Raw genomic sequence first — 26,455 nt, 5'->3', positions numbered from 1 at the left:
CCCCAGTGCAGCAATTGTATTCTACAGTCACAAATTCATACCTATGATCTTGAAATTCTATGTTTAAGTTTCTATAATGTCATTCAGACATTGCCTTCTCCATCTTCACCCCTGGAATGACGATCACAGCCTAAAACCACCTTAGCCACGTGCTATACTCTGTTGTTTGAGACAAGAAACATTTTCATACCTGGAAGAGTAAGAAGCACTGTCTCCACAGCATTTTATCATGTCTACAGAAACTCTCAAACCCCAAACTAACGAACTAAGAAATTTTGACCAAGAGCATCTTGGTGACTGCCTATGGGTTGGATCAGTAGGAAAATTGCCTTTGTGGCGCTGGATTACTGAATAAGATCTCTGCAAAGCAAAGGTGTGCAGTTAGCAGGTGACCTTGTTCCTGCTCTCAGACTGTCTCTTTTCTTCTCTGGAAAGACTCTTCTTTGGAAATGTTCACTACCAAATGTTCTACTAGATAATGAATTAAAGTAGCATTAAACTTTGCTTGCCTTCACTTGGCACAAATAAACAAAAAGGAATTTCTAAAAACACATAAAATTCGATATTTTAGAAAATAGCAAGTGGTTGTAAGTGCTGCTTTTTATCTTGTGTGTGTGTGTGATAATAAAGCATTTAGTTTTAGCTGAACAAGTACTGACCTCTCTAAAATCTGATTCCATACAGGCAGACTAATAGAAGTTCAACGGCATGTGCTATTAAGCTGCACGATCTTCCCAGGCTTCTGTAATTCATAAAGTATAAAACCAACAAGAAACATAATGATGTTTCTTGAGGCTAAGGTCAACCCAGTGTTTTAATTGGAGCTTTTTGTGTAATGGTGTCTTGATAGGCTCTTTGGAAACAAGTTTCAGACTCCATGTGTGTCTGCATGCTGCAATTCTATGCAGGAGGAGTTTTCCAGCTGTGCTAGCATCCTTCTGTGTGTAATGTAAGACCATGCTCAAGATGCTGTGAGAGATCTGACAAGTGAGCCAGTACAGCCCTCCTTTCATCTTTTCCTCAGCTGTGCAATAAAATGTAGTGAAAACTTAGGCTTGCCATTAAATTCAACTGGTGTAAGTCAGTAATAACAGGTGAGTTTTAAGCTAAAAGCTGATATTTTATATATCTGTTCTTTTGCTCATAATCATAAACACTGAGCTAGAAAACAATCCCTTATTTTATTAACAATGAAAACTGTGTAAGGCTCAGTAATTTAGGGCCAAAAGATGCAATAACTGGACAGAAACAAGTGTTTTAGGATTGAAGTAACAATGTTAGAAATCTGTGTGAGATCAGGAAGGGGGTCAGAAAAGCTGAATAGTCATTCCAATTTGGCTGAAATTTCTAGTGCCACTACACTATCTGATGACAAGGAGAAACAAGCTGCTCCATGTGCCATCTATCAAACTGTTCGTTTTAGCTTGGCAAACCTTACGGAGCCTGATACGCTGAAACGATGCTCCTCTGGTGGAGAAGCAAGAAAGTTTGCCCTACCTTCATTCAAACCGCAGTCTGCAATGTGGAGGTAAAGTGGTAAACTGAGAACTTTACACTGATATTTAAGTTATCCATGATGTTAGATAGAGAGCCAGCTGCCTGTAATGTATGTCTGAATATATATGATTTAGGGAAGTCTGTTCCTAACTTGCATCCAGTCCACAGTAAAATTTCCCAAATAGATTGTGATTGATGTTCTCATTTATTTTTTCTGTCAAGGTCTACAGCAAATCCCATATTACCTATTTGTCAGCACTTGCAACAAGAGGGTGGTTTTCTGAATGCAGTTCTCCTTTTTCTAGGTATGAAATCTTAGTTAAATAGAGAAACCTGAGCAAATTTCTTATTGCTGTGAAGTATAATCATTTCTTCTCCTCTTCCATAGAAAAAGTAAATGTTTTAAGATTTATTAAACTGCTATTCAGCCAGAATATCACAGTTACTGTTGGGAAGAAAAGCTGTTAGGCTTGTTGGTTTTGGTAGTTAGATGTCAGACCATTTAAAGGTTTCTTCCTGTATAGACTAGAGAACACAGCAAGCCAGTCCCTTCTTAAAAAGCTTGTCTTTTCATTAAAATGCCTGTGTGTAGTATCAATAGCATATATATATTTTTAAAAAAATTAATATAAAAAAAAATACTTTAACCTTTTTAAACTGCTACTGGGAAAGAGGACAACTAGTAACTCCTCATCTTGAATCACGTAGGTTCCAGACTCTGTAATTGCTGCAATAGCCTCTCTTCCAGTGCTTTGACCCTACTCAAATGCATTTAGCAAATATATGCCATGAACGTGAACAAGAGAGAATTATACTAAAATTAATAGAATGCTTTTTACTGCTAAATGATTGAAACAGACATTGAATTGCAGGTTAGAGTGATGTCCAGACAAAGAATTAAAGATCTCTCTGTTCCTGTGTGGGCTTTAGCAAAATACCTGTATTTGGACTTATGACTATAGGTCAGCAAGGAGAAAAATACTTGGGAGGAAGTGGAAATTAGAGAATAATTTATACCGCCTGCGGGGCATGAGACTGAAGTGGATTTTAACCCCACCATACGAGAGGGGTAAATGGCTTTCTTTCTTTGGCAGTGCTTTTGCTATCTCAGTGAGATATGAAGGAAGTGAGAAGAACACCGATAGGATGTGCATTAGACATTTTCAGGGATAATGTTTGTAATGATTGTTCTCCAGGGCTTTATCTGCAGTGGAGATTTTTAATGAAGTTCTAGTCCCTAATGTAGGCATAAAATATTGCTGTAAATCAAGTCTTTTTCCTGTTCAGTATCCTCAGACTTTCCCCAGTCACTCCACTATGGTTTGCCTATGCCAGGGATTTGCATTTCTCCTACTGCATCTTATATTGCTAACAGATTATCAAGAAAATCCATCCTGCTAATCCCACCATTGATGGAGTGGACATCCATAACAGTCTGCTCTATTGCATTAAAATGAAAAGACCCACCAATAGCTCCCAGTCAAGTTGAAGTCATCTGACAGATAAGCATGGTCTGAGTTGATCAGCTAAAGCTCTAGGCTTATGTTACTGACATAGATCCTTCTGTGCAAAATAACCAGGAGAGAAGTTTTTCTCCAATTTTCTTTTATGTGTTTCCAAAATTGCTATTTCAAATTTCTCTTTCCGTAGGATGCACTCTCAAAATCCTTAGGTAAGAAGACAAGAATTTTTTTTTGCAGTTTTTGAACCCTGGGCTGAGCTGTTTCTGCCAGGTGTTCTGCCCTGTGCTCTGGCAGTGAGACCAGGGGGAATGACACCTTGTCGTTATTATCAGATTTTGCCTTGCCCATATACATGGGCAGTGTGATCTCTGTCATCTGCTTATGATTTTCTCTCTCTCCTGGATTTTGGTGCAAACCCTCTGTAGAGCAGGGCCAGTAGCACTGGTAGTGTCTGGTGCTGCTTTTTCCTGCAGAACTGGTAAATGCACTTGTAGAATTGCCTCTCCACAACAACCTCAGTGCTTATTGAACCCAGCAAAAGTTGGAAGAAGACTGAATCACAAAGTGGATGCTTGGAATAATTGTTTGCACTGCCCATCTTCAGGAGATTAATTTGACCAGCTAAGTAGGTAGTTAGTTCCTTTATGCTCTATCTGTACTTAATGGAGTCAGAGAAAAGTTCTTCTTGAGAATAATTTACAGATCACAGTTATGATCTTGCTACAAATGACTCTTGAAATGGTCTTTGCTCTTGCTATTTATTAAAAGAACCTGGGGACACTACCCATCTAACTCAGTTAACTGAAGTAATGCAGAGAGGATATATCCTTCTGCTTTATGCTGTAGGGTCTGCTATATGTCTCTTGTTCTGTGGTTGAAACACAAACTCTGTCCTTGGATGTGCATGTGTAGTCTTAATATGAACCATAGGAAAATAATGCAATAGTAGGTTCAATAATAGTACTCATTTTATTTCTTAAATGTTTGTATATGTTTGTGTATGTATACATATATATAAAAATGATACTTAGCAATTTGTTTCCTCTGTTAAAGATCTCATTTTAGCTTTAGATTTTAGCAAAAATTTGCACAAATACCAGTTCTCATCCATTCTAGATGTGAGGCAATTAATAACAACCATGGGAGATATGGCAATATATTATAGCTATATATATTTGAGAATATCCAAGAGTACATATCTGAAATGAGAGGCAGTAAAAGGCTAAATCCCTTTTCCACAAAGGGGAAAGGGTAGACTTCCAAAATGGAAAATAAATGTCACTTCAAATCATTGTTAACATTACATGGATAAGCCACTTTTTTTGTATCTGGTTGTGTTAGATACTCTTCTGCTAGCTAATGCCAGCATTTGAAAGCTGGACAAGGAGACATTAAACTCAAAAGCTTGAACTGGGACACATATAGATATAATAAGGCTAAAAGCTGCTTTTCTGCTTAACCCAAACTTTGAAAAAAGTCCTACATATGCACTTTCAGTTTTATGCTGTGTACGAATGTCAAATATGCTTAGCTGGCACAGAGTTTCTTGAAAGTAATTATTGTCATCCCATTTGGCTAAATTTATCTATATATACGTATACATACCAGAAATATGCAAGATTAAAAAATGCTGATATAGGCTAATGAGTCATTTTACTTTGTATAGAGTGGTACTGTTGTTCTGTGATTTTTGTTGCTGTATTACCTATAAGTTGTCTATACCCTAAATGTATCTTTCCAGGGGAAAGAAAGGCAAAGTTTTATTCAGGACAAGTTATTATGAATTCATCCAGGAAAATACTCTGAATAAAACCAATTCCTTTCTGTGTAGGCTAGTTAGCACCTGTTCTGCATGCAAAACTGTATTGCATTAGCAGATTGAAAAAAAATAAAATTATTTAGTAAAAATAAATAAAGTCTCAATATATAATCTTTTACTTTGTTTCTGTATACATGTTTATACTTCTTAATATTTTCTGTGGAATACTTGGTGACTACATTTTTTTTTTTTTATTTCTGATGAAGAACAGAGGTGATGGCTATGAATGTGCTATGCACATCTGTCCGTATAATTGCAGTAGGAGTAGCATGTAATGATTCTGTAACCTGTTAATGTGTATGCTGGACCATGGTGACTTCAAGTGGCCCATCAGTACAGACGAGATGATGTGCTCTTCCATGGTGTGCTTCTGCTTTCTGGATCATGAATGCCAGATTGCTAGATGAATTTAGATAAGGATGATGTAGGGTTAGGGTGAAGAAGAAAGACAAGGATAGTGCTGAAGAGCAAGGTGCTGATCTATTTGGAAAATAGATTTTGTCTGAATACATAGGGGGAAGAATCTGCTGGGGACAGAAATCCTCAAAAGGAATAGTTGGGGTGGGAAAACAACTTGGATAAAACAGACTTTCCTCAGCTTGATCTGTACAAGATACATGCATGTTGGCTGTTGGGCTCTGAACACCCCATTCCTCAAATGCTCTGTCTCCTTGGCCAATAAAAACATTTCCATTTGAACATTTTCCTAGCAATCATTCATCTGTTGGATTCCTCTACGAGGGTTAAGTCTCTTAAAGACCCAGTATAGCTGGACTTATTGCTGCAATTTGATTCAAAATAGTGTGCAACTTGATGGAGACTAGAATACCATTGAGATGGGGATATTCCACTTGCTGAGGATGAATCTCAAAGGGGACTGCACCAGATTCAATTTTGAACCAGATGTTTCAAACCTTTCCCCACTCCCAAATCCTGTTTTTGTTTCCCCATCACTACCCACTTAAAGTTGATACATTTCCTTCTCTTTTAAGGATGATGCTTGTGACATATGGCTTCATTAAGTTTTATTTTCTATATTTATTTTTATATTTATTTTTTAAATTTTTATATTTTATTTATAATTTCTGTGGGCTGGTCACTGGTTTTGCTATATGACCATAGATGGCACTTTAAAGTTCATTATTAGCATATGCATCACCCTCTGATTCAGTCAAAATAGAGAAGAGCAGGATTTCCCAGTATCTTTAAGTTATTGTATTCCTTTTAAGTAGGTCACTTGGAAACAAGATCATCACTGTCTATAGAGAACAAAAGGGACCGAGACTTTTCATTATGCTTAAGACATTTGGAGATGAGGCATCTAACCCTTCTTAACTGCTTAGAAGGATTAACCAAACACAGAGAGCATCTTCCAGAGCAGGTACCCCAGGTAATATTTCAGGTCAGGCTCGTAAGCAGGCTGAGCAGGCAGAAAGGTGAACTCTGATCTCAGGCATGGTCCTGCTCCTGTTCTGTCCTCCTTCCCTGCATTACAGGGCTTTTAATTGTCCTCCTGGGAGAGCCCAGAGCTGCTGCTAGAACTAGGTGGGGGGGGTTACACCAGGAGATGAGGGGTGTCCTGCCCCACCTGCTCTAGCTGTGACCAGCAGCAGCAGGCCCTCCCCGGTGAGTTGAGGTCTCTCAGGGGGTTGCTCTGCTAGAGGGGTTCTGTAGGATGGTATCTTACCAGGAAGGGGTTTTAGGGGTTTCCAGACAGCTGTAAGCCAGGGACAAACAGCTGAGTTTAAGCCTCTGAAGGAGAACAGCAGGGCCTGCAACTCAGGTGTCCCTGGTCTCCTTCCTTCCCAGGGCCTCTGCAGAGGAGGGAAGGGAGCAGCTGGCCCTGCTCACCACAGCGGGCACTTACCATCAGGCTCAACAAATTTGTTGGGCTTCCTGCCCTGAGCAGGGGCAGGTGAGGCAGCCTGGTCAGTAATGTAGGGATGAAATCCGTGCCCAAAGTCTCTTGGCTTTGTGTTTCCTGTAGAAGGTACTGTGTGGGGTTTGCTCTCCATACATACATACATCTTACTGCACCGTCTTTTGTGCGGGTGTGTTTGCCTCATCCCGAAGCAGCCTCGCATCCCCATGTGAGGCAGCCGCACCTGGCTGTCCTTAACACTGTCACTCACAGCGGCTGTGCACTGGGAAGGTGTTAATTGAGCGAACACGTGTGTGTCTCTGCAAAGCCTCCCGAGCATGTTGGTGCTTTTTTATCTCCTCTTGTGGAGTTTGGCTCCCTATGGAGCTCCCCACCTGGAGCAGCAGCCGTGCAGGAGGGGAAAGGTGTGTCTGACTGTGAGGACTGGGACTAGCTGCCAAAGTGAGAGAGAGAGAAAAAAAAAAAAAAAAGCTTTAAATGGCAAGACTGAGCTTGCAGCATGTGGCCAGTGTGTTCCCTGCAGGCTTCAGGAGGCAGCAGGAGCGGCGGTGGAGGGGAGAAGAGGTGCTGCAGGATGGGGGCTTCCCGCACGCCAGCTGGCAGCAGGGGTCTGCGGGTACATGGGGCAAGAGGGACAGGCCACCGTCACGCTGCAGCAGCCTGCAGCCCAGGTAGGATGGGTTCATGGACCATTTGGGGTAAATAAATTCTTTGTCTCACTTGGGTAGTTTGGGTTTGTTCTGTTGTGGGGCAGAGGCAGGAGCTTACCGAGTTATGTTTGGTGTATGGCATTCCTGTGGTGATGGGGGAAGGAGGAATTGGTTTTGAGGATTACTATTGCAGGAGGATACACACATTTTTAGGTTTTCAGGGAGAATTTTTGTGCATGGTGGTGTCTGTGAGAGAACCAGCCTGGGAGCAATCCAGGAGCAGCAGACAACTTTTAGGAGATGCAAATCAACCATCTCATATAAAGCTGCAGGGAGGAAGGGAAACATTCGTAGTGGCCAGGGCAGTGCCTAAAGAGTGGTTGTCTGATAGGAAAACCTGAGGGACCGGGATAGCCAGGTCTGTATCCATTTTCAAGCTTCAAGATTTATTCCTCGGGGCTTTGATTGCATCTGCAAAGCTCTAGGGAACTATCAAGCCCCTTTCTGTCGTCTTCACTGGGAGAAACAGTTCCAGAACATGCAATTTAATTTAATTTACATATTGCTAATAAAGAGTGCATGTACTTGTTTTTCCGCAAAGTGTAGCTGTACCTACACATCTGGGAGGAGCGTTAAGCTTGCAGCAGGAACATTGTCTGCAGATCCGTAAGTGCTGCTGTGCTTCCAGCCGTAAACTCTATCACGCCGCGAAGCAGTCTCCTTCGGCACGCCTCAGCAACCCTTTCCCTGCCTTGGGATTGAGCAGCTGCATTGAGAGCTAGATATTGCTTTCCCTGCCTGCTTTAAATTGTGAAATTCTTGGCACAATTTAAAAAAAAAAAAAGTGTAGTCACTGCAGAAGATTTTTTTTTTTTGGGGGGGGGGAATATCTTATTCTGTTTCAGCTGCTGCTTTGCTGTCAGCTGGTAAAGCAAAGCAGGCAGAAAGAGCCTGTGTGTGTATCGCGCAGTCAAGCACATCTGTCCATGCAGCAGCAAGGTTAGACAGTTCCTTGCCTTTGGCAATGATTCATGAAGTTGTGCATACCTTGAAAGATAAATTTTTGAACTCTGACAACTTTTTAAAATGATTTCTGCTGCTTCTTTTTTTTTAAAGTGGTACACCCTCAGAGCTTTTCTTTCTTTCTTTCCTAAAAGCTTTATAGTTCATCAAGCACAAAAGAAACCACTTCTAAGGCTTTGAGATTTAGTAATTTAGACTTATAACATTAACTGAGTGTCCTAGATTTATTAATTCTCTCTCACTCTTGTGCTTTCATGTGTGTGGAAATATATCTGTATCTAGACATTTATATCTAGGTACACTTATGTGCTATCAATATATATGCATTTTTTTTGACAATTATTCTAATGTGGCTACAAGAAGTGGCTATGGCGATAGCTGTTGTTTACTTGTTTAATCTCAATAGCCACATCAGCTAAGACCTTGGATGGTCTGTCTTCACTCAAGAGCTCTGAGTAGTTTTATTTACACCTTCTCCATAGTGTAGCTTAGTTTGTCAGTCTCAGAGTCTGTATGTTACACGCTTATAGCTGCAGCATATGCTCCCTTGCATACAAACCTCAAAGAGTAACTGGAGGTTTTAGTATAGGCACTATGTTCCTGAATAGATTAATGGATAAATAAGAAAACGAATGGTCGCTTCCATCTGTAGAATTTGTGGTTTGTGGTGTCCTCCTCCCTCCCCACAAAAATCAATTCTATGTGCTTCCAGATGAGTTTATAAAATGACTCTCTATTGGTAAAAGTGAAAATCAATGTGTACTGGAAATGATATTGGAGAAAGGAGGGGCTGCAAGCTTATTTTAAAAATCCGAACATAGAGTGAAATGTTAGAATTGCTTATGGATTTTTTCTTATTATATGTACAGTCAAAAACTAGCCATAAATTCTATATCATATGTACATGTTAATGCTTTCATCTTCCTGAGCATTCATAATAAAGCTGTAAGACACTACGGTATAACAGTATTCTTCAGTTAGTGTGTACCTGCATACAGAGAAATCCAAATGACCACAAAGAAAGCTGAGCAAAAAGCTGTGTTTTAGGTACACTCAGACAAAGCCATCTGCTGCCAGCTCCATGGTCAGTATTATTGCTATGCTGAAATGTGTTGAAGGTTGCAACACAAATCTAATAATATAATGGAGGTTAGTTCCTTAGAAAATCCACCAATTCTGTTTCCAAAAAAGCATGAACCAAAATTTTGTCTAAAGAAAGGGGTGAAAGTAGGAAGGATGGGGGTTAAATGTCATCTACTGCAACCCTCTCTGTTATCTAGTAATATTCTACTGTATTTCACTGAACTTTCTGCAGCGCCACTCTGTACTTTCTCTGGAGTGGCCATACCTGAGAGTCTTTGATGTATGTACATATTTGCCTATTGATTGCCTCAAATAAACTCAAAATAGGAATTCATATTACCTTATTATGGCTTTTTTTTTCTCAAAAATCATGAGTTATTACATAACAAGGGCACAGGTTTTAACTTCAGATGTTTGTTGTTAGGTTCTGATGCTGTTGGCACCCTTGCAATAGGACTGCTTCGTTGGAAAAATCTGTATACATATGGAAACCCTCACCACCCTCTCACCTTTTCTGAAGATGTCTGTAGTCCTGTATTTCAACATTTGCCTACGCAAAATGACTTATCATATCCATTATCCTGCCCGGCTTCACTTTCTATCACTCCAGTGCCTTCATACAGCAGTAGTAGTCAAGAAACTTTAAGTCAAGACTGTACAGGTAAGCAATTATTTCTTTCTTACACTTCGGAGCCTAGTTTAATCAGCAGTTTTAGTGCTCAAGTTAAATAGCTGTTTCAGCTGCCAGACAGCTTTGACTGCTCCTAGGGAAGGATTAGACCATGGAAATTCCATCACGGAATTAGCTTTTCCCAAGTAATGCTTGTTCAAATTATTTCATGGTTTAAAAAGTATCAGAAATAGCGACATGTTTTCAACCACAATAATACGTTTGCTTTAAAGCTGGTAGACCACCTTTCTGATGAGGATGGAGCCGTAGTAGCATATGGAACCATTTAGGGCAGTATCATCTCTTCCGTGCCTATCATAAAACTGTGTGTGATGGAGGATACCCCCATATATCCATCATGCATCCAAAATGCTATGAGCACCTGACTAATGACAAGATAGGATGTAAAAGGAGCATCCAGTCACATCCATGGGAATGCACTTGTGCTTCCAGCTGTTACAGGGCTTACATGTATCAGAAGCTACAGAAAGCAGCGTGCCTGTCATGTCGTTTCTCAGACTTGAAGCACCCCTGACAGAGATGGGGCTATGGTGTTTGGACAAATAACTTGCCCCGTAGTCTGCTCTCATTTGTATATGGAGGGTCTTTTATTATGATGACAGTAAGGAAGCAGGTCACGAACTCAGTGAATTCTTCTGGATGGCAGATGAAGCCCTGATCTACATGCTTCCTGAATGGACCCTCATATAAAGATTTTGATTAATGTTGCCTCTGTTGTGTTGCTAAGTGGGAGAGATTAGCAAGGTTCTGCCTAGGTGCCAGGCAGCTGAAAGTTATATATGGGGAGTGGGTTCCTAGTGGATCCGGTATTGAAAGGCGTAATGCTGGAAAAGGGCTGGTCTGAATACCTAGTGCTGTCACAATTCTTAAATGCATGTAATGCTTGCTGACAAAGGACTGAATGTGATCTGCAGTAAAAGTATAATCAAGTATATATCATACTGTTGATTGTATTACTCTTTTTTCATTGTAAGTATTGTAGTACACAAATATAATTTACTGTAACTGATGTAATCATGTTGCCAAAAAATAATGGGCTTGAAATTCTGTGTTGATGCTGAAATCTGAGCAAAACGGATTTCTTACCTCCCAGAGCATTCTAATCTAATGGCTTATCCTCTCAGGCTGGCTGGGTGCTCGTAGCAGCCACAAGTCCCAGGATAAGCACCATTCCTAATGTCTACTCTGATGGTGACACTTATAAAACAGGAGTGCTATTGCAAATTGCTAATCAGTCCATGCAAAGGTAAATGTGACTTTCATTTATCTGTATTCCTGGTTCCAGTTAAGAGCAGTGTTAATCTGCACATCCTGTGCACAATTCAGTATCCTTTGTATGAACTTCATGACTGTATTCTAGAAGCTTAATTTATATATATATATATATATATATATTACCCCCTGTTTTAGTGATAGAAATAATGAACGTACCATGAAATACTTCGTATCTTTCCCATGCAAGGAGCGATGACTCCCATTTTAATTGCTCACATGGTATGAAACACCTTCTCGCTACTTTAAGGTTCACAAGCACCTGCCACCTAGAGGTGATGTTGTGGAAGGACGGAAAAATACTAATAAGCATAGTAGCATAATAAAACTGTAATAAAGCCCGATAAGAAACTGCTAGCCCTGCAGAAACAATTTCCTGGGTCTGAAGCATGGCTACATATAGCCATGGGTGTCAGCATGATATTATATTAGCAAGTCAAATAAATATACCCTAAATATGTTCTTTATTTAAGATAGTGTCTTTGAAGAGATCATGGTGAGATGTTTAGAGAAGTATTACACTGACGAGCAGCATAGCAGCCTGGCTGGCAGGGCAGCACGGATGGTTTGAGGCAGTGTCCATTCCCAACAGGGTGGGAGGTGCTGGTGCAAAGTATGATTCGTGGCCCAGGGAGATACAGCCTTCATCCTGAGTTAATTTCCTGATTTCTAAATGCACTGCAACAGCTGATAATCCATGTGATTATTTTAAATCTAGATGCGTCTCCTGCTGCAGACGTGAGGGTACTTCGTGTGAGCGTGGTGAAGTGCTCCTATCTACTGGTCAGTCGTGCTCTGCCCTACTGCCTGGGGGCCCAAGAAGGGTATGGTGTGACTGGATGTTGTGGCTGCAACACCAGTGATAATCCTTACCTAATTATAACACTTCTAACACAAAAAGTTCTTAATTTTTTTTTAAACATTACGAGCTTTCAGGGACTGTCTTCCCATGATTAAGAAGCTTATTTGCAGCAAAGATAACAGCTTTTCAACAGCGTACAGCAATTCTCTGCAAGTTCAGGCAAGAGTACTGCATCAGCTGAAATGGGTGATGTTTTGAAAAGACAGAGGTAGATTGATTAATGAGGTAGAGTATATCCTAAGGCTATATCCAGGCTCATTCATGTCCAAGACTACTTGATCAGCTCATTTACAGGAACTTGGTATGAAAAAGAATACCGTGCCACGGGCTTGCTGTGAAGCTACTCTCTTGTGAATTTATATCAAATTCTCTAACCTTAACATAATCAAAAAAGCAAACCGTGTTAAGCCAGCAGTATACAATGGATAGATGCATTGTAGTTTCAAAAGAATTATTTTTTATCTACTGATACTGGGAAAATTCTGGCTGCTTCCTCTGCATGTTCAGAGCCTTGTAATAAGCTGTGCTTGGGAAGTTTGAGATGAATTTCAGTGTCACAATAAAACTTTGTGTTTTAAGACACTCACTATGTAAGATGTAGAACTGCAGCTAATAGCATTTGGGGAGCAGATTTCAGTGGGTGCTTTGTATACTACTTTGAAACATTACTTTCAATTTGGTACATTTGTTGCTTCACAGTATTCTGTAATGCTAGGTTATCTTCAGAGTAGTGACAGATTTTGTCCTTACATATTGGAGTATAATTGACATCAGAAACAATTTTCTGTACTTTGGGAAGGAAATCTTGAGCTTTTAATATTACTTATATTTTGAAATAACATTTTTGAGAGGATTGCACTGATTAATAAAAAACATACTTCTGTTTCGAATGGGACAAAACACGAGGAATTATTCTGTACTCATTTCCCAGCTCAGAAATCTTGTCAGGAAGAAAAGAGAACGATTTAGTTTTGGTAACTATTTGATAACAACATATCAGTTTTTGAACTGGTTCCCAAAGAGTTTCTGTTGATTAACTTTGTCTGTTATTATGTTCGTTATTCAATGCTAAATACATTAAACAATATATTTCAGAATACCCAGAAAACTGCTAGAAACCACCAGCTGGATTCTGAGCGATAGATTTGCACTGAACCAAAAAGAGTTGGGAGCTGAACATTACATTAATTATGTGAATTTCTGGTAGCAGATAAAAAAAAATATATATATATAAAAAAAAAGTCAACAACAACAAACAAAACCAGCTAAATGTAATCCACTCTGCTATTGTTGTGTGGGGCAGGACAGGAAGCTGACTACACTAAAACTGGAAATGCATGCATGCGTATAAATTTAAATATTTTGTTATTCCTTGTTGCAGATATATGTTTAGTATCCTTTACACTATAGGCATTTACTAATATTTATCCTCAATCTTCTTGACTTCAGAGTTAATCCAGATCAGTATTGCCTTTCCTCTCCTCCTTCAGTAGACTTGGGAAATGCCTCACCTGCTACTTGCTGCACAATTTTTCAACGATGGGACATTGTTTTCATAGCCATGTGTAGTTGTCTCTTTCCCAAAATTAACAAACCTGATCCTCTTCCCATAGGCTGTTTTATTTAAACATTTTGTCATCATTTTTGCCCTTTCCTGAGCTTGCTCCAGTTTGTCTTCATTTTAAGTGTTGTGCCTAGGACAAGGTATGATTTTTGCAATGAAAGTACAACTAGCACTAATTAATTAGTGTAGAATAGTTACCTCTTCAGTCTGTTACAAAGACACAAATTAATATTTCCCTAGCTAAAATGTCTTTTTGAAGAGCACTATTACTGACCCTATTTGCATTTGTTTAGCAGTACAACCTGCTAATTTCTCTTCATCACTGATATCGCAAGCATCTATTCTCCTCTAAGACTCTTTTAATGCATTTCTTTTTTTTCTTTTTTTAATTGTCTTTGATCTTTAGGCCATTCCTTCACCTTCATGCGGTTCATTTGAAATTCTGAACCAGTCCTACACGTGGCTTACAATACATATCAAGTTTTGGCCATCTGCAACTTTTAAAGAAACATGGAATACCATAATTCACAAAAATATTCAATATAACAAGCCTCTGTCATCTTGAAATTATTTCTCAATGTTACTACTTATAATCTAAATTTTTTCTTTCAACCATTTCTGAGCTGAAATTAGTGCACCTTCATCTGGACTGTATTTCTCTGTTTTATTATAATGACTTGTCCCCCTCATATACTAGGTCAGCTGTTTTGAAAACAATTATATTGATTTACCATGAATTGTTCCTGACAAATCTATGTTATCATCTTGTTTTCTTCAAGGTGCTTACAGACTACTTGATTTATTACTTGCTTTCTAACTTGTCATCATTTCTTTTCAAATATTGATGTTAGGCTGACTGCACAGTAATTACCTTTATTTTACCTGTACTTTATTTGCCCTTTTCCACTGTTAGGGGAACTTCATCTTTCTTTGGCTGGAGTACTCCTTAAAATGTTTATAGGTTCCTAAATCCCAGTGAGACAACTGAAATGTGAAATAGGCACCTCTGTGCCTTTCCTGGTCTGTGCCTGAGTCCCTACTGTGTGAATGTACAGAATGGAGCACTTTCAAGAGAACTTGTATTCCCAACAAAGACAGAGAAAATGCAAAGGGTGCAAGTCACAGGGTCCTCTTCAGGGATGCACCCATATTTGTCTTGTAGCTGATGAAAAAAAAATAATAGAATTATTATGCTTGTGGTATACAACTTTTTGCAAGCATAACATGAGAAAACTTGAGTGTTCCAGCTTCCTTGCTCAAAACAGTTGGAAGGCTGGTTGGAGCTCAAGTCCACGGTTTCACCTGCATTCTTGCCACATCCCTGTTTTATTTTACCTGTGAGATTATAGCATCAAATATTTTCCGTTTGTATCTATGCTGTAGGATGTAGTTTCACAGTAATATTGCCATCTGCTGTGAACACTGTATGTGACATGAACAAAGCTCAAATTAACTTAGGTGTTTCTTGATACTGTGCATTAAGTGCATGCTTAACTGGATTATTTGATTCTGCAGCTTCCATATTTATTTTTTTTTGACAGAGCTATCTTGTCTCATGCAGCTTTTAAGGCCTGTTTTAAATCACCCAATAACATTAGGAAGCTATATAAAGAAATAATTTGTGACAGTGACTCCTTAGTATGGTGTAGGACTCCAATTTATTTAATAAGAGAGACACAAAGGAAGTGAGTGCAATTGATCTAATGTTAGCTGAATTTCATAATTCTGCTAATTCAGGTAATATTGGACTACCTAGGAAGTCTTTGTTTGTTTGTTTTTCACCTGGAGAAAATCAAGGCTTAGAATAATTATAATGTGATTGGGGAGATGACAACAGTCTTGGGAAAGGGAGTACTAAATGGAAAGAAGATTAACAGTAGAGTTTCCCCGGTACTGGTCCTGGAAAAGGTTAATATTTTTATGTATGATGTCTGCCTGTAAAGGAGGAATGCACTGATGAGCTGTGCTGGTGAGTCTAAGCTGGAGACATCATCACTGCAGAGGAAAATCTGAATATTGTGTGGGAAGAAACGGATGGCTTTGGGGAACAGAAAAAGAGAAATGTGATAAAATACAACAGTGCAGATTTCCAGATTGTACATAAAATGATTTATTTATTTATTTATTTTATTTATCCTGTAAGCTGGGAGTCCTCAGCTGGAAATGGCTGAGGAAGATAAATCCAGCTACTAATCAGGAGTGTGCTGCAGCTGTGAAAAAAACAAATGGAAGCCTGGGATGTCTCAGGTGAAATATTTGCTGCAGAGGGAGAGATTAAAGTTGTTTATCCAAATTGACTGCTATTTTCAAAAAGGATAGAGATCTACTGGAGCTTAAGCAGAAAAGAATTACTAGTACAATATGGGAGAGGAGAGCACACCTAATAGGAAGAGAGTAAGGAAGCTTACTGTATTTAGATTAGCAAAGCAAAAGCAATTAAAAAAGAAAAAAGAAAAATCTCTCCAGTAGGTTTCATTTTCTGCTTATTTAATTATTTACTGATTTTTAAGTTTGGGAAATAACTATTACAAAAAACAGGCATCTGATATGTTCATTTATCCTGATCAGCAGCTTTCTGAGTTTGATGAACCTGTTAAGTGACCCCTGGGACACAACTGCTGGTGTTAGTACTTAGAAGTTAATGGGTTCCAGTTGCAAATCTTAATTTGAAGGGCTCATAAACTGTCTGGCTTCCTGGGACTGTGTACAAAGGTGAAAGCCACGAGATGGTGCTGACACTCCTTATCACAGTTGGAAGCATTATGAGAGCAACGGAGCAATGTGTTGGCCTTGGCGTAACTGCTCAATGCCGAACTCAGTGCTTGTTACCCTGTCAAGTCAGTGGCTCAGTTTGATCTGAAGCTCGTAGTTATGTGCTGATTCTTGTTATGGAGTCTGAATACAAACTCTGTATATCACAGGAAAAGAGGAAGACAGAAAGAAAGGAATTGGAAAGGTAGACAGAAAGAAAGGAATTGGAAAGGTGATGGTTATTTCTTTTGAAGTTGTGCCTTCTTTTTGCTCGTCTTTCAGCTGCAAAGAGATTGATGAACTTACAAAACTGAGAAGTAGAAAGAAAATACATGTTTCTGAATAGACACATGGGGATTCTGGTTAGAATCCTCACCTGAAGATCCAGATGCTACCTGTTCTTTCATGTGTTGATTGGGGTCAGGTTTATCTTTCTCAATTTTTTTCATCCAGCTGCCAGCAGTCTCCCTGTGTTACGAATGGTAACTGCTAACTACTTTTATCAAAATTAGGGGGAGTGCAATTTGTTAATGGAATACCTTTCCTGCAATGTTGTATTGTCTTTTGTTGCTAAATGCACCATGCTTTTTTTTTCCCCTGCGTAAAATGAGACCAGAAGTGTTTAAAAGTGTAATGGCTAAAAAGCATACTGCATTCAATAAGCATGACAAATTAGGATCCGAAAAAAGAACACTAAGTATTTTGCTAACATCAGCATCCTTGCTGACTCTCAGGACACAGAGTACCGTTAAGTCTGTATTTTCAAATATCATTCAATATATCATATTATATTGTATATTATACATCATATTATATTGTATATTATACAAATGTGTGTATTTAACCAGTTTCAAGATCCTGTCTACCAATAGAATTTCTTTTAGAATTCAAAGATGTGCAATATTGTTTCCCAAAATTCATGGCTTACAATAAGTTCACAGATGATTCTAAAAAACTCACATTTACAGAGAAGAACAATTTTGAACCTTCATTGTCTTCTGACCTTATCATAGGTTCAAGTCTAGAAGCTGCTGAGCTCCCTGGTTCTGATCCAGCAGAGCATTTAAGAATATGCTTAATTTTGGACTTGAGAGTTATGCCACTGAAATCAATTTATCTGCTTCTCTAATGGTTCTTCCCACATAGCAATGGGAAATTCAAATTTACTTAAGAACAATGAGTTGATAATTCCTTTTATAAGGCATATTTTTAGAAATGCTAACCAACGTGGATCATGCTCTATTGGTTGAAGACATTTAGCACAGACAGTGCTAACGCATGCCTCTTGTGCTGTATCAGTGCTTCAGTGTTGTTTTTTTAGTGCATCTTTAGAGCTGGAAGTGCATTTACTCCAGCCTTTTCTGCTAATTTTTCCTCTGAAATTAACTACAAGGCCTTTCTTTTTATCTGGAATGTGGGTATTTGCCTTTTTTGCTGATCTGAGGTTGGCCCATTATTGCACAAGCTTAAACTGATGCTATCACCATTTGCTCGTTGCTGGTGCTTCATGTGAACTTAAACTCAGTAGGGTCTGGAATATAGAGTCGTCTTCTAAAATTTCTACCTGGCTAACACTGGCTTGGATTTACAAGTTTTCATTCCTTTTGCTTGACATATTCTTTGTTGCTGACATCTAACAATGTCTATTGACCACAGGTGATGCAAAGAAAAAAAAAATTACATTGAATTTCAGATTTCATGGAGATACCTTTTCTCTGGGCAATATTTTGTTTTTGTATGGTAGCTGGTCAAAGTAAAAAAGTGTTAGGATGGAGTTATGAATGGTACCAGAAGAATGTATTTACATAAGGATGTCTCTGAACCACTTTTTCAGTTGCAGTCCTGTAGCACTATGGAGTCTTAGTGCAAGATGGAAGTGTTTAATTAGCACTTTAAATCTGATAGAGATTTACTGATGCTCTGCAAAGCAGCAATCTGTTTCTCTTTTCTGTCAATGACATGCCTTTCTTTGTGAACAGTGTACCTATCTTGCATATTTTATAATCAAATTAATAGTGTATAGTAAAAGACAAGCATAAAATTATTATTTATGTAAAACGTTATTAACTTTACAGAACCAAAATGGTGCATTTCCCAACTATATCTCAAGAAAAATTAGTGTCCAGAAGAAAAACGTTGTTTTTTTTGTTGCTCATTAGTGAGTACTGCACGGTTAAACCTTGAAGTGTTGTATCTGTAAGTAGCTGATCTGTCCTTCTTCTGGAAATCTAATATAAAAAAAAAAGTCTAATGTCTCTGTTTGATATTCATGTTGAAGAGAGTGAACCAGAAGAAAAAATAATGGCTAATGTGAGAAAACTAGAAAGAAAACACAAATTCTTAATGATTTTTTTTCTATTCAATATGGGTAATGAAGTCTCGGTCTCTTGAAAGGGAAAGGATGTGTCAGAGTTGCAGATGTCAAGTAGGAAGCACTCAAATGTAGCACTACAGTTCAAGACTGAGACAGAGAGCAGGAGCCGTATAATTAAAATGGAAAGAACTATGCAGATTGAGCTCCAATCAAGCCCTCGTTCCTCTGTCTTTAAAGCTTAGCTTGAGATAACTTGTTTTCTTTCCCCTCAGTCCCCCCAATTAAAAGAGGGATTATCAATTTTCTGAAAAAAGATGAATATGCAAATTTGAAATATGCAATTCTGTCTACTTTCACCTACTTCGTTTCCTTCTCTTTGCTTATTTTTTCTTTCATTTTGTATTTCTCCCTTTTCAGTCTTTTGCCCAATATTTATTGCATACCTCTCAGAATCTCTTCCTCTTCCCCTTGTCCTTCCTCTCAGCTTTGTCCTCTGTGTATATGCCCTGCGAATTTGTACACACATCCCCTTTTATTTATTTATTTTGCTTTTTGTCTTTGATCGCCCTCAGCATGCCTCTGCTCAGCTCTCAGGAGGGGACAGCCTGGAGGAAGCTCCATGTAACACCTTTTCTCTTATGCCGGCTGCTGCAAGAGAAGTGGTTTCCCATCTCCTGGCTTACAGTCAACAAGTTTTGCTTTGCTTGTGGCTTCAGGAAATTGAAAGGTTAAGACTGAGAACAATAAGACCAGCAAGCCATGGTGTTGCCTGTGGCTCCTGTGTAGTCAGGATGGACGTCCATGGGCCAGAGGAGATGGCAGGCTGCTGACCTAGCTGGTGAGGGTTGAGGGCAGAGCGGGTCACCATGCTCTGTGGCAGCTGCCAGCCTCTAGCTGGAGGAGGGAAGCAGGGGGCTTATTTGCCACTTGCTGATCTAGTGTCCAGTAGACTATCTACTGCTTTGTACTTGTCTGATCAGTTCTAATACTTCCATGCCATTTATGCTGAAGCAATGTCTTTTGGTTGAGAAGGCTGAAAAGTGCTTATTTTGAGGGAAAAACCTCAGACAGACTTCTGAAGTCTACTGATACACTTGTGGTTGAATCCTTCTTACCAGAGTGCAAGAACTTCTTTACTTTGATTTTCAGTTTGAAATTCAAGGCTCTGTTTAAACTCCTTTGGAATCAATGGGAAGACCAACTTGGGCTGTAGTGTAAGGTAATATAATCCAGGATGAGCAAAACTTTTACTCAAATTTAACCTAACTTGCTCAAGCATGTGTTAGAAGCATCCTCTGCTGCCTCCTGTGTAAGTTCATGAATTTGAATTACTGTGTTTATAGAGCAACCTCTATTTTGCTGTTACACAACTGCTCTCTCTGCATTGCCTATGATTCCTTTTGCCCTCTTGATCCCCTTTTAACCTAGAAATAAAGCTGCAGAAATCCCCTGAAAGGGGTACTTGCTTCTTGTTGTCTGCATAGAAAGAAAATGTACATATAGGATACTACTCTGTGGATACGGAAGTAATTGCTGCTTTGCAAATGACAAGTTCTCAAAGCCCAGTCACCTTTTGTATGTCGAGAATAAAAACTAGAAACACACCTGAGGCACAAGAAGTTGCACACTTCTTTCTTCTAAAATGCTTCACCTTGATGCTTCTTTCTCTGTTGCCAAAAATTACACAATTCACATGCTTGGAAAACTTCTTTCTTTAAGATGAAAATACTGCAGAGGAAAAATAAGATATTTGAGAAGAAGCTTGTGGGGGAAGGGAGAATATCACTGCAGCTCCATACATAAAGATAAAAACAAGCTGCACAAAACGCTTGCTGAAAATAAGCTTCAGGGTGGTTTTTTCTGTTGTTAATTTTATTTTTTTTTCGGCAGAGGTATTAAACTGTGCCATTATTTACATGGTAGGTAAGTGAGGAAGAGACAGAAAGGTAGAGCAGTTATCGAAATATTCTGCAAGGTCACAAAGGCAGTTTTTGACAGAGGCTGAAATCAGACCCCTCTAGATGATCTTTAGGATAGTAAACAAAATATTGTCTCTTCTGTTATTAGTAGAGCTAATAGTTTATAACCTGCATTAGTAAACATCCTTTGTTCTGATGAAGTAAAAAGCATCTTTGCTATAAATTATGAGCAAGCAATGAAACTGTAACATAAAAATTTCTAGCTGTATGTTTTGTTGGGTTGAATTATATAATAATCTTGAACTGAGACAGCAAGACAGTGAGGACGAAATTAAATGAGTCATTGTTAAAAATAGGATCTGGATCTGAATTAGATGTTGAGTGAGCTGGGTAGCTGAATAGAGGATGCAATTTGCTGTGATGAATAGGTTGTGTCTACACTACATAAACTCTGAATGCTACATAAGCTCATAATTATTAGGGGGTTAGTGGCAATTTTAGTTGTAAAAAATAAAAAACCTTCTTAAAATGAAATAATCTGGGAATTGTGTGTATTGTTACAACTGATCCAGCAGAGAAAGAAAAGCATCTGCCTGGTCCACTGTTGCCTCCTGCGCAAGATTATAGAATCATAGAATCATGTTGGGAAAAAACTCTAAGATATCTGGTCCAACCTTCAACCTAGTGCTGGCAAGTCCACCACTAAATCATGTCCCTAAGCTCTACACCTACACGTTTTTTGAAGACCTCCAGAGGCGGCAACTCAACCACTTCCCTGGGCAGCCTGTTCCAATGCTACATGAGCCTTTCAGTAAGAAAATGTATCCTAATATCCAACCTAAACCTCCCCTGATGCAACTTGAGGCCATTTCCCATTGTCTTATCGCTTGGTACCTGGAAGAAGTGCCCGACCCTCACTTCACTACAACCTCCTTTAATGTAATTGTAAAGGGCAATAAGGTCTCCCCTGAGCCTTCTAAAAGGCTTTTATGTAAATATTTTATTTACATAAAATATGGACTAAACCATTCCAGTTTCCTCAGTTGCTCACAGAGCACTTTTTAAATCATTCTTTGTATTAAATATCATGAGTAGCAAGTGTTGAGATGACTATATAAGTCACAGAGAAATAGCAAAAATAAAAAGCAGTTATATTGGCAAATACAGGAAATCATGAGCTCAACTTGGTTTTAAGCTATAGCTAGTTAGAATGGAGGTTGTCTCACGGCTAGGAAGATTCCATTAATAGGGTGTGGGAAGAAGAGATCACTTCTAAACACAGCAGGAAATGATGACCTCTGGCTATTACCATGGACAGAATGCTCCAGCAAGTGGATTAGAAATGCTTCTAGTCTGACCCAACATGCCAAATCGTAGGTTATATTTCTACACTATTTAAAGCTGTAGCTCTATGAACTTGAGTTCACCTGCTTGTCACTGTAGTTCAGGTGACTTAAAGAAAATTCATTGAACATTTTCCATAACCATATTAGAGTAACTAATAGTAACTCTGTTGCATGTGTAAGTATTCATAATCAGATCACATCACTTTGGATAAAAAGCACCATGTATTATGCCAGTGCTGTGTAGGTATCCAAGTCCTCCACTTGGTTTAGATACTGGAGGGGGAAAAAAGCATGTTTCTTTGAGCTCATTTTGCATCCTCACTGTAGAGATGGCTGTCATTGAAACCAAAGTCTTGAAAAAACAAAACCAAACAAAAAAAATCAGAGGATTTGCTGGTCACCTTGGAAACAAGGCTTTTGATGAAGAGGTTGTATATTTGGTAATACTTTTTACTGACTTCCAGTTACAATAAACATGCACGTGTTTCAAAATGTTTATCTCCTCTTCAGTGCTCTAGTTTGATTTTCATATGTTAGAGAGGAGTAAACTTCTCAAAATACAAATAATTGTCTTTAAAGAATAGTACAGTAACTTAATAAACATTATAAATATATAATAATACTATAATAATAACCCAGTTTGCTGAAATCAGGTTTTTATGTAAGGTTAAAACATACAAATGGGGGCTATACCAAAGTAATTCAGTGCTTAACTCTTTGGACACGTGTCAAGGTTAAAGGCCAATTGCTTCAAAGCATGGTGGAGAACTCTTTCAATTAAGGAGTGGCTAACATTGGTCATTTGTAGTAATACCACTACATTTCTTTGTGAATATCTAGACATCCTACACAGGGAGACTCACAAGCTCAGTAAAATTCTTCACACACTTCTGCACACTGCTGGCTCTTTAGTCCAGAAATACAATCCTTGCCTAACTTATTTTTGAAAAGTTTAATTTTCCTTTGTTTTTTTTTAAATTAAAATATTATTGAAACTTGCCATTAATGGTTTTTCTCAGCGCAGTGTATAAATCAGTCAGTGCATAATCAAAAATTGAACCAGAAGAATCATCAATGATTGAATAAAGAAGGCTTTGTTTAAAAACCTGAGGGTTGACTCAAGTGAGCATCAGTGAAACAACTCCAGATATACTTTGGAATAACATCAGATCAGGTTATCTTCACAGAAATGGGACCCTGAAGTTCTCATTTATTGTGCTTATGTATAGGAGAACCAATACAGAACTAAAGTAGTTTCAATGCGTATTTTAGGATACAGTCATTCCATTATCTGTAGTTTCACAAGCTCAGTGATACTGTCCTTGGACCATGAATATACTGTTTGCTCTTATTTAGAGTGACTAATTTTTGTGGATAATGTGAATTGTGGATATTAAAGTGATAGTAAATCTACCTTTGAAAAATTGTAATTGCAAACTCTAATACATGTAGACTTGACTAGTACTATATACATGTCTATAAATAAGGAATTTTTGTTATTTATTTATAAATTCGTTATCAGGGTCAGTGTCAATTAAATTTATATTTTAGTATAATTGTAACACATTAGTGTAGTATACACTAACCTCACCACATGATACAATTCTGATCAACGCTGTTATCTGACTGTGACACCATCTTATTCCATTACTTCCATGCTAGTAACCAAACATTTTTATTGGTAGAATCCTTTTTAACGACAATGTATAGCCCCTTGTATAACGATTATTTAAAATATCTATGAGTCTCAAAGGCTGCATTTTTTTTTTGTTGTTTTCAAGCAGTGTTTAAAATTCTCTTTGGCAGCTGAGGAGAAGCTGCAAGACTTACTAGATGTATTTTATTCTTAATGTTGTTTTATGGTGATTTAGGTTTCATCTGAAACCACTTAGATGTATTTCACCTCAAGCATGCCAGTTGTCTAGAAGTTGTTTGCATGCATGAGTACTTGCAGATTTGGATATTTCATTTAAAATTTGTTATATCTGTTTCAATAACTGTAATAAACATTCAGTTGACTCTGCAGATCCTGTGCATAGTTGCTTAAAATGAATCCTCCAGATCTGTATGCAAGTCTGTACAACTGTATTGGTTTTATTGCATATGTTTAAAACATTTTTTTTTGTTAAATTCCTCCCTTTCTTTCAACCTGTTTCTTCCATACAAAGTAAAGATATTCTTGCTTTCAGCAGTGCATTTGTTTAATAAAATCTGAAATTTCTATGATGGTGACAAATGTATTAATTTAATGAAGTGGGTTAAATTTGTATATTAATATGTTTATATGCAGAGCACTTAGGAAAAGTAAATAATTAATCAGTGTAAATGTGTTTATAATCCATTCTGAAAACACTAACATCTAATTATTCATGCTTATGTTTTTTAATATTATTAGAATAGTTGCTTTTTCTTTTCTAACCAAAGTAAAAGATAGGTATATCAGAGACCCTTAATTTTCTTAGCTAAAGAAGCCAATGGATCATGTGTCCTTCTAGTAATATCATGGATGATCTAGCAAAACATTTTAGCTAATGTGTGCTTTTGAGCATATGACTAATCTTTTGACTTAAGTGGTGCTTTCTTTTTCTTTAGGATTAATGTTAAAACATTTCTGTTTGATTGCGGCTTGAATGCTCGATATCTTAGTTGATATTTTTGCAGCGCTGGCATTTAGTCTCCTGTGCGCATGACCTCAGATTACACCTTTGCTAGTTGCAGGGAAGCTTGTTGGCGTGAGGCTTTCTGGAGGTTTCACTCAAGAAAACTTGGTCGGCATTGAGAAAGAAAAAAAGTCCTTCAGTGGTGCTACAAGTGTTTGCCAAGAGGTAGGACTTAACGTTCTCAGAATGCATTTATTCGTAAGGAATTTTGACATTCTTTAATGTTGGGTACCTGTTAAAACACTTTCAGGCATTTAAAAATCTCTATATGCCTTCTGATGATTGACTTCCACTTTCAAACTTCAGAAAAAGGTGGTTTTTTTCCCTCATCTTATTCAGTAACAGCTTTCTGCTGATATACTCTGTGCTGGACTCTGCTGGTGGCCGGGGGTGTGCTGAGGAACTTGGCCTGTGCAAGGAAAACAAACTTCTCTGTGGACCCTGTTCAGCAGGACAACTGTAAGACTGCTTTTGCAATCCAGATTTTATTCTGCAGTGTGGTCACTATGAGAGGACAAACTGCAAAAGGCAAGTTTTATAAGGCATGTATATGACAAACATTTGTGATGGTTTGCTATATATGAAAAGGCAAGATGGTCCTGAGCAGTGCAACCACCTGAAAAGCTAATCCGGCTAGGAGAAACATATTAGTATGATGGCTCTGTCTGATCAGAGAGGCTGCAGGAACAGGAGAGGTCTCACTTCCTGCACTTTCATATCTTAGAATTTGGGGCTGAGACTTGGAAAATGGTAGAACAGTTGTTGAAAAGGAGCATGAAACCAGAAGTGGCTTTCCTGTATGTTAAGAAAGTAGGTAATACCACCAACAACAGAGATACTGTGAACAAATGTAGGTATGAGAACAGGGAGGCTTCACTTGAGCAGAAGGGAAGTGGTCTGGTGCCCCAGCCCATCTGCTGTCTGTAGGGCTCTGCTCTCAGGGGATGCAGTAGCCCCGATTTTTTTTTCCCCTACAGCAAAAGAGGTGCTTCAGGAGTTTCAGGTGACAGCTCAGGGAAGGATCTGTCAACATATAAAACGGGTTTTGGTTCTTCTGTTCTCTTCAGCACCTTTGTCATCAGGAACAAGTCTTTGGCTCTGACAGAATGAATTTGTACTGGTTTCACCTTTTCAATCTTCTTATTAAAAATGAATCCCAATGAAGCTGGCAACCTTAATGTACGTTACGCCTCCAATTACAGTGAGTACGTATAGACAGCCACTTGGGAGGTGCAAGAGGAGGGAATGGGCGACTCATGCCAAGCTGCAAGGGCAGTTTAAGGACTGATACTATGAGACGCCAAGTTACCGGGAGAAACTGGGAAGTCTGGCATAGATTAGTGTGTCCTCACAAGGACAGGTGGCCAAGAAACATTTTGATCTTTCCTTGGCCACCTCATGCCGTGTTTGACAAAAGGTGTTGTAGAAGCTGAAATGGTTTCATTTCCATGCCAGGCTGTCAAGAGCTTTTGATTTTTGCGCTGAGGAGACATTTGTGCTGTCCTGGTTCCTTTGTTCATCCTTTTTCACTGCTATGCCACTATTACCTTTCCTAGTAACTGCAAAAAACAACCCTGTTTGTGGCAAGCAGAGACCGCTGAGTTGCCAATGCAGCAGAAACTCTGGAGGTCCCTTTTGTGCTACACACTGTCACTGCAT

General features: G+C 38.6%; 1 protein-coding gene across 2 annotated transcripts in view; it reads left to right on the top strand.

Moving 5' to 3' along the window:
• The first annotated feature begins 6,549 nt into the window (after positions 1-6,549).
• Positions 6,550-26,455, top strand: part of ANO4 (anoctamin 4) — a 224,567-nt gene continuing 204,661 nt past the window's right edge. The window contains exons 1-2 of one of the 2 annotated variants that reach the window (XM_080595542.1): positions 6,550-7,332; positions 9,842-10,078. In XM_080595542.1, coding sequence (XP_080451668.1) covers positions 7,161-7,332; positions 9,842-10,078 — 409 coding nt within the window. In that variant the 5' untranslated portion in view covers positions 6,550-7,160. The remainder of the gene's footprint in view (positions 7,333-9,841; positions 10,079-26,455) is intronic. The other variant, XM_080595543.1, reaches the window with a different exon arrangement.

The sequence above is a fragment of the Anser brachyrhynchus genome (assembly GCF_964034855.1).
Source record: "Anser brachyrhynchus genome assembly, chromosome: 1".
Lineage (NCBI taxonomy): Eukaryota > Metazoa > Chordata > Aves > Anseriformes > Anatidae > Anser > Anser brachyrhynchus.
The sequence above is the reverse complement of the archived record's forward strand: the minus strand, read 5'-3'. Positions and strand labels throughout refer to the sequence as shown.